We start from the raw sequence: 14,185 nt of genomic DNA on the forward strand, positions 1-14,185 counted from the left end.
TCACTATACGGTACTTAGATGCGAGGCTGCATTTGTTTTCTTTTTAAACTTCCAGTCCTAGAGTGTCAACATCACTTGCTGCAATGCATCTATGGAGGGGCGGGGTTGTCACCCTTGGCTATTCTCCTATTTGGTCTACAAACACCTACATCTCACAACAAAGCGGAGCCATTCTGTATTCCTCCGAGATGCCTTAAAACAAAGTAACTGGTAAGAATTCAGCACAGGAAGTTACCCGCTGACATCATTTCTGGCAGGATTGACATTTATTTATTTTTCTGTTTTTGCAGTTATCGAAGAGATGCAACAAATCACATTCAAAGGTGTATTTATTTAACTGACCAAAAAGGACACATAATAGAAGTAGATCGTTACGTCATACATACAGTTTAACGTAACATACATAAGATAGTGCGTTGGAATGAACCAGCATAGTGCAAAGGTGACCTAAATGTCCATCTATAGAGCAGAAAACTGAATGATTTCAGGAGTTTCTGCAACTGGAGAGAATGATTTAAACCGGCTTTCCAAACAAAGGGAAACTTTACTGTCCTTCAAACTGTGGCCAGTGGGAGAAGAAAGTGCCCTGGCACCAGTGGGAGTAAACCATGCCCCAGGAGTATTAGGTGGAGGACTAGCAGCGACCCACCGCTGGTGTCAGCGGGAGGACTAGCAGCGACCCACCGCTGGTGTCAGCGGGAGGACTAGTAGCGACCCGCCGCTGGTGTCAGCGGGAGGACTAGTAGCGACCCGCCGCTGGTGTCAGCGGGAGGACTAGTAGCGACCCGCCGCTGGTGTCAGCGGGAGGACTAGTAGCGACCCGCCGCTGGTGTCAGCGGGAGGACTAGTAGCGACCCGCCGCTGGTGTCAGCGGGAGGACTAGTAGCGACCCGCCGCTGGTGTCAGCGGGAGGACTAGTAGCGACCCGCCGCTGGTGTCAGCGGGAGGACTAGTAGCGACCCGCCGCTGGTGTCAGCGGGAGGACTAGTAGCGACCCACCGCTGGTGTCAGCGAGAGGACTAGCAGCGACCCAGCGCTGGTGTCAGCGAGAGGACTAGCAGCGACCCACCGCTGGTGTCAGCGGGAGGACTAGCAGCGACCCACCGCTGGTGTCAGCGGGAGGACTAGTAGCGACCCATTGTCCGTGGCAGGAACGATGCCTGACTTATGGACAGTGGGAGTAATAATGTTCCAAATGCCAGATAAAAGCAAGCAAAGGGCCACAGTTTGGAGACCACCGATCTAAAATAAAATTTCTTACATTGTAACAAATTCAGACACTGACAGACTTGTTCAGAACATGTTGCACCTATAAAAGCACATGAATAAGGAAGCGGTGTATTGCTGCAGGTATACAACGAGGCAGAGCTTTACACACTATTGTGTAATGGCAGAGAGTCTAACAATCTCCTACTTTGTGCTTTTGCAAGAGATTTGTTATTAGACACATATTAGTCACTTAACTGAATCAAATATAAGTGAACCGTTTTATCATTTTGCCTGTTCAGCTAGTCTTGTGATTCACAGTCAAAAGCAGTTTAATATATAGTCACTTTGCTTTACTGTTCCCTGCGTCCCCTGCCTGCTCATTGTCAATGACACAGCAGTGTAATGACGCCGACTCCATGTCCGTGACCAGGAGGGAGGCGGAAAGCCGATTCAGAAAGGAGAATATAATACAAAAGTTTACGTATTGTTCCCCTAGACAGAGCTAGCAATAGTTGTGTATAAAAGAATCATACAATAAAAAACCTTCATGGCCCATTCACACCAGCGCATTCGTGGTGTGGCAGAAAAAAAAAAAAAACCTGCTTGCTGCATTGTTGCTGATCTTTCATCAAAACATGCCACACAGAGTTCAATGATGATGCATGTAAACTGAGCATGTGCAGCCCGTCCCCAAGGCTCTGTTCTATCAGCAGATAGATTGGGGACAGTGGAAGAAGGGGAGGATAAGAAGAAAGGCTCAAACAGCTGTTTTACACAATGCAGAGGACTAACTAACCCCTTAGGTTCCACAGTGAGTATAACAAGCATGCTTTACTGCATATACAGACTGATTTTACTGCTGAGGGTTTAGTTACACTAGAACTCCAGCTCTCCCAGGTCTTTTCTGACTCAATGACGAACACTATCAGCATTCTTAAATCAATAGGATAGGCAGACAATTATTTTTGGAAAGTAGATACCAACAAAAGAGATAGACTTTGCCTCAAATAGTCCAAAATGTTTCCTTTTAAAACCCCAAATCCACAGGCTGAAGAATAGATGAATGGATAATACTTGCTGTTTGTGTGGGATGTGTGATCACTGGGGATGGATTGCTCGAGGCCGATCTCCTGTGTGCCGATCCCTCTGAAACTTACATGATGCAAACAAAGAGATGGTGATCAGTCTCCAGGGATGTCCTGACCGCGCTAAAAATAATCATCTCATTGGGCCGCGCTGTACACATGGCGGTTTTCTTTTTTTAACGTTCGAACTTAAAAAACAAATGAACACGCACAACCTACAGCCCCTTAAAAAATATAAATAATCAGCAGGTCGTAGATTGGTTTTCTCTGCTTCGTTGCGCGATAGGCCGGCGTCAGGTTGTGGCTACGCTAGAGATTTTGATAATCTGTTAGTAACCCCTTCTGACAACTTTCTCGGCTCACATCAACATACTGCAAGAGAAGCACCTGGAAACAAGGAGTTAAAACACTAACAAGCGATTAAACTCTCCGATGAATACCCAACTCAACAGTCTACCTGCAAAACCAAGGCAATTACAACCTATGTAACTATGTACTGATAAGGGGCAAGGGATTTATTATACAAGTTAATTTGCCATATGTGTGGCGCTTCGTCTTTTAATAGGCCTAATAACAAGTACACTGTTGCTGGCACAATGCTTCCCCAGGGGAGTTCCATCCAACTACTCAAAATCGCATTGCCTCAAACACACACAATAATATATATATATAGTGTGAGGGGGTTAGCCCGTCAGCGGGTGTGTGTGACCCCCTGGACGGGTTCAGCACACAAAAACAATTAGGCACAGCAGACGGTGGTAGGAGGAAAACAAAAAGGTGCAGATATTATTTGAACTATATACAAAACAAATGTGACAGAAACAAAAGAAATACAAAAATAAATCCTGGTCACTTGACCGCTTACTAAACACATCGGTGTCCCTAACCTACACCTGGGTCCAGCCTAGTGCTGCCCCAGTTTCTAACTCCCTGCTGGTTAGAGTTTTGGTAATAGTAGCCACACAGGCTTTGTCTCACTGCTAAGGATGAGCTCCGGCGTGTTCGCATAGAACACGTGCCGAGCCCGCCAGGAAGTCGGCTCCCGCGCTGCGCTAATCACAGCCAGGCAGACATTTCCCGATCGCTGCAGCCGAGCATCGGACAATGTCTGCCTGGCTGTGATTAGCGCAGCGCGGGAGTCGACTTCCTGGCGGGCTCGGCACGTGTTCTATGCGAACACGCCGGAGCTCATCCTTACTCACTGCACAAAGATCACTCCCCAGACTATTCACACAGGGGGGTATTTTTACACATACTATGATTGCTCATAGCAGTGAATTTCACTGCTATAAGCAAATATTTTTATAGATTGACAGTATGTAGATACTATGTATTGTTATATTTAGATGTAATTGGCCACAGCTAATCACATGGTACAAATGGGCTGTGATTGGCCCAATCTGTACCATGTACAACTGTCATGTGATTTGCTGTGATTGGTCATAGCGATCACATGGTACCAGGAGTGAGCCATCATATGACGTCCTCCCAGAACAATAGGAATCCCGCCAGCCCATCATTTTACAATGGCGCAGGCGGGAAGCAGTTAACAGATTTATACTTACTAGGGAATAGGATGAGCTCCAGCGTGTTCGCACAGTCCACGTGCAGAGCCCGCCAGAAGGTCTGCACGGCGCTGCGCTAACCACATCCAGGGAGACATTTCCCGATCTCATGCAGCCGAGCATCGGGACAATGTCTCGCTGCCTGTGATTAGCGCAGCGCCGTGCAGACTTCCTGGCGGGCTCTGTACGTGGACTGTGCGAACACGTCGGAGCTCATCCCTAATACTTACCTGCTCTGTGCAATGGAATTACAGAGCCGCCTTGAACCTCCTGTTTTGGGCACCCCACTGGCACTCCTGGCTTTCTCCTCTCTGGGAAGTGTCCCCCATATTAAGCCCCTTGCTATGGGGGCTCACAAGCCCCACTGCTTGCATCTCTTTCGTCACTGGCTTTGATTGACAGAATCAGGGACCAATAGCTCCCACTGCCTCAGCAAAGCCAGTGAGACCCGGAAGGGAGGGAAGAGAAGAGCTGCAGATAGGCACAGCTCTGGATCCAATCAAGGCTCAGGTAAGTATTTGGGGGGGGGTTACTAATGTGCAAACACCAATGCCTAAACATTTCTTACCATAATGCAATGTTTAGGCTTTATAATCACTTTATGGAGTGTCTGCCTGCCATGGGTAAGTGTTGGCTCGGATTCATACATACAGTGCACTATGTGTAGACAGGAGGGTCCGCCTGATTAGAAACGAACCCAAATGAATCGGATTCAAAATGATTCTAGGCTGTTAAACTGATTTCTTTTCTACCGTCTTTTAAAGCTCAATTTTCCTAAACGCCATTACTTCCAGAAGCCCTGTGACAAATGGAGTGCGGGAAGTTATTTGGCTGTGAAACGCTTGAATTAAATTTTAATTTTACTCAAGCTATGTCTGGCATATTCCTGATCCCTGCACTTAAGTTGAGAGTCTTGATGGCATTTGATACTGAAAAACCTAGCAAATGATTTTCTGATGATGTGTAAACAGGGCCATGTGTGATAAAACAGGAGGTAATGGAGTGTGACACAATTAGGCTAAATAAACAGTGACTCGGGATTCTTCCTTCTAAGTGCTCTGTGAGGTTATGCTTCAACTGCGTTTATACCCCAAAAAAACACATAATTCTGTTTACTGTCACGCAGCTGATAATAGGCACAGAGTCTGAAAACACTATTACAAAATAAGGTAATAATACGTGCCACCCACCACTGTCACACGTGATATCCTTATTCTTCAAAAAATAATCCACTACTTCAAGTGGAGCTTCACCTTAAAGGGGACGTTTCATATTATGCTCTCCTCTCGCCGCCTGTTCTACTTTTGGCATTTATTTTTTTGTGGGGAGGAGCGGGTACCTGGTTTTGACAGGTACCCGCTCTCACTTGCGGTCAGATCGCCACAGTGGTTCCACCAGAAGTTCACCTCCCCAGCCCGCACCCTTCTGGGACACGTCACAGGTCCCAAAAGACTGCAGGACCGTTCACAAACACAGTACGGCTCAGGCATGCATAATGGGCAGATGCCTATGAATCCGCAGGGAATCGCAGCTGGCTGCCCACACTAAACATGCAGGCACTGGGGACCCGAAGACTGGAAAAAAACTAGTTCTGGTGAGGACAGCGTGGGGCCCCTGGACAGGTGAGGTATATAAAAGATTTATAATCACTTAAGGACCGCCTTCTGCATATTTACGTCGGCAGAATGGCACATCTGTGCACAAGCCCGTACATGTACGTCCTCTAAGTGCCCAGCCGTGGGTCGCGGGCGCGCTCCCGCAACCTAGTCCGAAGCTCCGTGACCGCGGGACCTGATCGCCGCTGGAATCCCGCGATCGGCTCCCGGAGCTGAAAAACGGGGAGAGCTGTGTGTAAACACAGCTTCCCCGTTCTTCACTGTGGCGGCGTCATCGATCGTGTGTTCCCTTTTATAGGGAAACACAATCAATGACGTCACACCTAGAGCCACACCCCCCTACAGTTGGAAACACAAATGAGGTCACACATAACCCCTTCAGCGCCCCCTGTGGTTAACTCCCAAACTGCAATTGCCATTTTCACAGTAAACAATGCATTTTAAATGCATTTTTTGCTGTGAAAATGACAATGGTCCTAAAAATGTGTCAAAATTGTTCGAAGTGTCCGCCATAATGTCGCAGTCACGAAAAAAAAAAACGCTGATTGCCGCCATTACTAGTAAAGAAAAAAAAAATAATAAAAATACAATAAAACTATCCCCTATTTTGTAAACGGTATAAATTTTGCGCAAACCAACCGATAAACGCATATTGCGATTTTTTTTTTTACCAAAAATAGGTAGAAGAATACGTAACGGCCTAAACTGAGGAAAAAATATATTTTTTATATATTTTGGGGGGGATATTTATTATAGCAAAAAGTAAAAAATATTGAATTTTTTTCAAAATTGTCGCTCTATATTTGTTTAAAGCGCAAAAAATAAAAACCGCAGAGGTAATCAAATACCACCAAAAGAAAGCTCTATTTGTGGGAAAAAAGGACGCCAATTTTGTTTGGGAGCCACTTCGCGCGACCGCGCAATTGTCAGTTAAAGCGACGCAGTGCCGAATCGCAAAAACTGGCCGGGTCCTTTAGCTGCCTAAAGGTCCGGGTCTTAAGTGGATAAAGGGTAATCGGAACTGTTCTTGGTTTGCAGTACCTGTGAAGATATAGAGGAACACCATTTTGAAAAGGCAGACAAGCAAGCTGCAGTGTTGTGCTTTCCAGACCCCTCTATGCCCTTCACAAGATGTGGAATATGTGAGCAGTTAGGTCAGTTGGATGACAATGACTGAACGTGTATGCTGGGTCAACATTGTTATCTGGCTCCACAAACACCAAACTTGACTCCTAGAGTGTGCCGTCACCAAAGCCGCAAAACTGCCAGGCAACCAGAAAGCATGACGTAAGCCAATTAAAATCCGTTGGTTAATCAGATTAGTTTTTACTGACAAGGACACAACCTGCCTGCTCAGGCCCCATATCCAGGGTCCAGGTAAAGCGGTGGCATGCAAAAATCAAACCACAAGGAGGGAAATACAAGTTTCCCATAATGTGATCCTTGTGTATGGAAAGAACATGGAGGCTGCTGTTGCTGACCATTTTCTAAAAATGCAAGTTACATGTCTGGCTGACCTCAATACTTCGAGGTACTGACCTGGAACGAGTATGCAGAGATGGAGTTCTGACTTCATAGTTGGCATGCTTGTATTGAGTCAATGACTCAAAGTTGGAGTCTCAAGCTGGCCATACACAACTTTATTTTTGGTTGGAAAAAAACAAAAACGAACAGATGATTTCTCCATCCACACAAAACAGAGTGAATGGGGGGGGGGGGGGGTGTTTGCCTTGCTGGGAACTTCATTCCGATATTGACACCCAACATGTCAGAATACATTGATCGGTGGCTGCAGCCATTCATTGTCCAAATGTTTTCCGACATGTTCCAAAACAAGGCCGCCATGCTAGACCTGATGAATTTCAGTGTATGCCCAGCTTGAAGCTTACGTCAGCTAGATCCTTTGGGGCTCAATAGAAACAGAGGACTTTCCTTGTAGGATGTAAGGTCAGCAAGACTTCTGAAGGGCTCAGAAGACTCGCTACCTGGGATGCAAGAACTTCCTGGAGGCTGCTGTTGGATCAAGGGAAGTATGAATCTCTGAAGAAGGTGGGATGGGATTGGTTAGAATTAGGGTTGTCCAGATACCGATACCAGTATCGGTATCGGGACCGATACCGAGTATTTGCGGGAGTACTCGTACTCGCGCAAATACCCCCGATACCTAAATAGAATACTTCCCCCCCCTTTCCCCCCCGCCGCTGCCGCCGCATCGCGCCGCCGCATCAAGGGACATGGCTAGAGGGACATTGCTGCATATGTGAGGGACATTGCTGCATATGTGAGGGACATTGCTGCATATGTGAGGGACATTGCTGCATATGTGAGGGACATTGCTAGAGGGACATTGCTGCATATGTGAGGGACATGGCTAGAGGGACATTGCTGCATATGTGAGGGACATGGCTGCATATGTGAGGGACATGGCTAGAGGGACATTGCTGCATATGTGAGGGACATGGCTAGAGGGACATGGCTGCATATGTGGGGGACATGGCTGCATATGGGGGGGACATGGCTGCATTTGGGGACACATTTAAAAAAAGTAATCGGTATTCGTATCGGCGACTACTTGAAAAAAAGTATCGGTACTTGTACTCGGTCCTAAAAAAGTGGTATCGGGACAACCCTAGTTAGAATAGCTAAAGGGGTTGTAAAGGTACATATTTTCTTTCCTAAATAGCTTCCTTTACCTTAGTGCAGTCCTGCTTCACTTACCTCATCCTTCCATTTTGCTTTTAAATGTCCTTATTTCTTCTGAGAAATCCTCACTTCCTGTTCTTCTGTCTGTAACTACACACAGTAATGCAACACTTTCTCCCTGGTGTGGAGTGTCGTGCTTTCCCCCTCCCTTGGACTACAGGGGTGTCAGGACACTCTCTATGTTGCAGATAAAAGGAGCTGTGTGTTAGTGGGCGTCCTGACTCTCCCGTAGTCCAAGGGAGGGGGCGAGCACGACACTCCACACCAGGGAGAAAGCCTTGCATTACTGTGTGGAGTTACAGACAGAAGAACAGGAAGTGAGGATTTCTCAGAAGAAATAAGGACATTTAAAAGCAAAATGGAAGGATGAGGTAAGTGAAGGAGGACTGCACTAAGGTAAAGGAAGCTATTTAGGGAAAAACAATTGTACCTTTACAACCCCTTTAACTTCTGAGACACTTTGAGGCTGGGTTCACACTGGCACGACAGGACAACCTATTTAGAAAACAAAAATCGAACCTTTACAACCCCTTTAAAGTATAGAAATGACATGGGAACTCCCAGATCTGAAAAGCAGGGGGCAGAGAACTGAAGTTACATTAGTGAGGTCAGCTCTGAGAGGGGATTGAAGGGAAGGGACACCACCCTTTCACACAGCAACAGAGCTGTGGCTGTCAATCACAGGCTGTTCCCTCCCCTGTCACCATTTTTCTCTTGGTGCCAGGAAAAATCATCAGAAGTGACTCATGCTTATCAGAGAAATGATGCAGTGGACAGAAATTACACGTAGTGCTCTGGATTAAGACAAGTACACATTATAGCGGGATATACTATGTTCATATTTCACGTCTGAGGTTTACAGTCAATTTAAACTATCAGGGCCAGATTCTCGTAGTTTGGCGTAACTTTGTGCGGGCGTAACGTAACCTTTTTACGTTACGCCTCCGCAACTTAGACGGGCAAGTGCTGTATTCTCAAAGCACTTGCTCCGTAAGCTGCGGTGGCGTAGCGTAAATAGACTGGCGTAAGCCCGCCTAATTCAAATTTGGAACAGGGGGGGCGTGTTTTATGTAAATGTTCTGTGACCCGACGTAATTGACGTTTTTTCACGAACGGCGCATGCGCCGTCCGTGGAAATCTCCCAGTGTGCATTGCTCCTAATACGCCGCAAGGACGTATTGGTTTTGACGTGAACGTAAATTACGTCCAGCCCCATTCACGGACGAGTTACGGAAACTACGTTAAATTTTCAAATTTCGTTGCGGGAACGACGGCCATACTTAACATTGTTACGCCGCACTTACGCCACCATATAGCAGGGGTAACTTTACGCCGGGAAAAGCCCAACGAAAACAGCGTATCTGTACTGCGTCGGCCGGGCGTACGTTCGTGAATTCGCGTATCTAGCTGATTTACATGTTTCGACGCGTAAATCAGCGTACACGCCCCTAGCGGCCAGCTTAAATATGCAGTTACGATCCGACGGCGTAAGAGACTTACGCCAGTCGGATCCAATAGAAATCTATGCGCAACTGATTCTAAGAATCGGGCGCATAGATACGACCGGCCAGACTCGGATACGACGGCGTATCTGGAGATACGCCTTTGTATCTCTTGAGAATCTGGCCCTCAGTGTTTGGGGGAAACACCATTTATAGACATAACTGAAAAACCTACGTGAATGTTCTTGTGTCTACAGAAAATTATTACATGAAATGTAATAAAATAAAAAAAAAATGAAAAAGCTAATTAGTTACTAGGAATAAGATTATGTTCAGACATTTTCATTTACGAGGTCTCTCTGGAAAAGGACAAAAAAAAGAACACTTTACCGAAATAAGAACCATGAGAATTTTCCATTAAACACATGGCTTTTCCACAAAAACAAACGGAGCCATATAAAAATCCTCAACTCAAATGTAACCGGCGTGTAAACAAAAGCATTGGAGGGTATGAAGCTGACCTGATAATCGTCTATGTGCATTCATAATTAGCGATTGACCCATATACACAAACATGTACTTTTCTGCAATTTCCTCGGGTCATAAAACAAGTTATCTGTTGGGAAATCTTAAACACTCAAAAAGCTGTTTGTTAAAAACATCCACCCATAAACGCCAGGATTAAAAGGCGTGAATATGAGTCAGCAGCAACACAAGCACCTTGTACTGACTGAAGACGGCGGACAATCGGGGCCGGAGACTGCGGTCTAATGTTTATGTGATCTGCGCAATACAATCCTGATACGGCAACACAAGATTCTGTGCAAATTCATTTGCATCATCAGAAGGCAAAGGAAACATTCATATCGGATTTTCCATGTAGTGTTCAGCATTATTGTTTATCATGAAAAAAAGGTACCAGCACCCAATATGCATAAAGCAGTATAATATTTGTAATGCACTACATGCAAAGTATTGTGTAATCCCAAAGGCTTGTTCACACAGGAAGGGGGGGCCCCCAAAAAAACACCTAATGAAGGCCATGCAGCTGCTAAAGTCTGTACACGTCTTCACGTGGCTTTGTGGCAAAAATTAAACTGCATGTCGCGTTCTTTGGGCAGTACCACCGCCCAACAACCCAATTAAGTGTATGGGACCGTGCATGGGGTTGTAGTGGAGTGGTTCAGCCTTTTTAAGGTTAAAACAAGTGGTGAGAGGGCAACATATTGCCGCCGCCTCCTCCCACTGTCAGAATACAAAGCCGAAGGATTCCCCCATTCACCTTGAATGAGTGGATGAAGGCATCGGACCAGATTCAGATAGATCAGCGGATCTTTAGATCCGCGTAATCTATCTGAATTAAGATCCGCCGCAAGTTTTAGAGGCAAGTGGGTAATTCACAAAACACTTACCTCCAAACTTGCGGCGGCGGATCGTAATTCCTCCGGCGGAATTCAAATTCCGCGGCTAGGGGGAGTGTACTATTGAAATCAGGCGCGTCCCCGCGCCGATCGAATAGCGCATGTGCCGTCCGGAAATGTTCCCAGCGTGCATTGCTCCAAATGACGTCGCAACGACGTCATTGGTTTCGACGCTTACGTAAATGACGTCCATCCGTATTCGCAAACGACGTAAAAAATTCAAATTTCGTCGCGGGAACGACGGCCATACTTAACATTGGCTGCGCCTCATAGAAGCAGGGGTAACTATGCGCCGGGAAAACCCTTATGTAAACGTCGTAAAAAAACACTGCGTCGGGCCCGTGTACGATCGTGAATTGGCGTATCTTACCGATTTACATATTCTCAGCGTAAATCAGCGAGAACGCCCCCAGCGGCCATTTTTTTAATTGCAGTTAAGATCCGACGGTGTAACACAGTTACACCTGTCGGATCTTAGGCATATCTATGCGTAACTGATTCTATGAATCAGTCGCATAGATACGACCGGCCTAACTCAGAGATACGACTGTGTATCAGGAGATACACCGTCGTATCTCTTTGAGAATCTGGCCCATCAAGTCTTTTTTTATCATTCAACCCATTGGTTGGTTTTCCAGCAACACCATTCAACAGAATCTGGCCTAACAATTGGCTTCTGCTGAACGGAAAGCGGCACCCACAGAATACCTGTATGTAGTGCTGAATACCTGTATACCCTACTTAGAGCAGAGCTCCAACCAAAAGGGAAAGCTCCACTTGTATGCCTTCTTCCCCCCTCCATGGCAAAGTGAGACAAAAGTTTGGCCTCCTCCTCCTTCCCCCTGCAGCTAGGCCAATTCACAGAGCAAATCGCGATTCCCTTAGCCAAGATGGCGGCGCCAGCACCCGAGAGCCACTTCAGGAATCGGCTCGGGGGAGGACACTGCTGGATGCCTGGATAGTAAGGCTACATGTACACGGGAAATTTTTACAACTGCTACTGACCGATTTAACCTGACAGATAGTAACCCACATTTAAAACATCTTTTCCCACGTTTACATGCCGCGTTTTTTTTAATGCCCAAAAAACGCCTATAAACGAAATGCTGCCAGACGCGGGTTGCCGCCTTTGGCGTCTGAACTCAATTTTTGCTTTCAAAGAACCGCTGTTAAACGCAAAAAACGACAATAAACGAGACTATGTACATGGTCACATAGGATAACATTAACCGAGTTCAGGGGCAGTTGAAAAAAGCGTCCAACTGCCTCTGAACGTCCGTTTAGCAGCGTCCCGTGTACATGGGGCCTAAAAGTCAGCAACTACAATACTTCTAGATTAGGGGGGGGGGGGCTGGAACCCTGCTTTAAAAGTACAGTAACATTGTAGCAGCATGTGCGTGGGACTTCGAATATTCCCAGGGTGTAAAACAGGAGACGTGTGTGGTCTAATTGGTCCTCCAGTGACATGTCACGCCAATGTTTGTTTACAAAACACAATAAAAACATCCAGGACCATCCACAGCCCCCAAGGGAACAGTCAGGAACCATTTCAGTGACAACTTTCCCTTCGAGGCAGCTTAGCTGTCTAGGTCCTTATCTTCATGGAAATAAAGGTGATCTATTTAAAATGTACCAGTGAAGTAAAATTGTGGAAAACTAAAAGCGGCCCATAGATGATTCTGGGTTTAAAAAAAAATCATTTTTTGCAGCTAAAAGATTTAAATCTGTGTTAAATTGGCCTTTAAATCTTTTAGCTGCAAAAGAATGATATTCTAAAGCAAAAACAAAGTGTTGCTGTCACCTACACAAACTGCAGGCAGCATGCTGAAGGCCAAGATATTTATAAAACTGTCCAGTATCAGTTCCCCAGGAGCGTGCAATATTACCAAAGCACTTTAATCTCAGTGGAGGAATAAACTGTCTTCTCATTAACACTTCAGCCAACAAACGGCTGCATTGCAGCTACCGCACATTTACTCCCAACGTCCTGGCAATGCATGCTGGGAAAAGAGACGCAATGACCATCCAACCAGAAAAGAGTTGCTTAAGAGAGGAACTATTTTTCTTTGTGTAATTGCTTCATCTACATAAGACTGTACAGTGCTGAGAAAGACTGAAGTGAAGTTCTAACATTACCTATAGCTGGAGCATTAATGCAGAGCTCTCTGGCCAGCAGCAGAAAGGTTTTCCCCAGGACATAGACGTTCACCTGCCAGAATAAAAGAAACATCATTATACTACCGGGATCAAAAGAAAAGCATGTTAAAGCACTTTTAAAGGGAGTCTCTCATATCAAAAAAATAAAAATCACAAAAAACTATTTCTACAAGTCATGCATGTTTACCAGCTGAAGCCACTGAAGCATAAATTCCTTGGCATGTTCCCATGCCCGGGGAGCCGCAGTAGCCACGTGCAGCCTCCAATACAACTCAATGAAAACGCTGATTGCTGTTGCACCCATGTGCACGTACACAGCGTATCTTCCCATACACCTGCATGGCTAAATGCATAAATGGGTACAACCATGTACAGCCATTTACATGTATTGGTGGCTGTATGTGGTACTTGCATTCCCTGGGCACAAGAAAAAGCTTGTTTGTCACGTTTACCAACGCAAACGAATACCATGTATTTCCCCAAACACACCACCCTCATGTTTGGGGAAATACGCCACATGTGGGTACACGTCAATGCCGAAGGAATCGGAGTTTACGCAAGACTGTGTACAGCCATTCACTTGTATTGGCGGCTGTACATGGCACCTGCGGGCATGGGAAAGCGCCAGGAATTTTATGCTCAAGGAGTTTACAGCTAATAAAGGTTTTTGTGATGACCAATTTGAGGCTTATGAACAATGTGCCAACCAGGACATTTTCTTGCCCATATCAACCAATCCTATATCCAGCCGTCTAGTCTGCACTACAGGGTTGAAAATGACGAAAGGATTTAGTTAGGTTGCCAAGGGCAACAAGAAATGTTCCAGTTAACACACTGAACATACATAAGACTTTATTATCTAAAGACAGTTTTCTATTGAAGATACATTAATAATTTAGTTTATTCAGCATGAAGTGGAGCTTAGTTATGTAGCATGAGGCTGTATATTCTGCAATATTAAAATTTCTGGTAAACTCAATCAATGAA

At 45.6% G+C, this 14,185-nt stretch overlaps 1 protein-coding gene across 1 annotated transcript in view; it reads right to left on the minus strand.

Moving 5' to 3' along the window:
* BRF1 (BRF1 RNA polymerase III transcription initiation factor subunit) overlaps positions 1-14,185 on the minus strand; it is a 437,396-nt gene that overhangs the window by 228,364 nt on the left and 194,847 nt on the right. Inside the window, exon 5 of the mRNA XM_040332965.1 lies at positions 13,178-13,250. Within this exon, the coding sequence (XP_040188899.1) occupies positions 13,178-13,250 (73 nt within the window). The remainder of the gene's footprint in view (positions 1-13,177; positions 13,251-14,185) is intronic.

This window comes from Rana temporaria, chromosome 13 (assembly GCF_905171775.1).
Source record: "Rana temporaria chromosome 13, aRanTem1.1, whole genome shotgun sequence".
Lineage (NCBI taxonomy): Eukaryota > Metazoa > Chordata > Amphibia > Anura > Ranidae > Rana > Rana temporaria.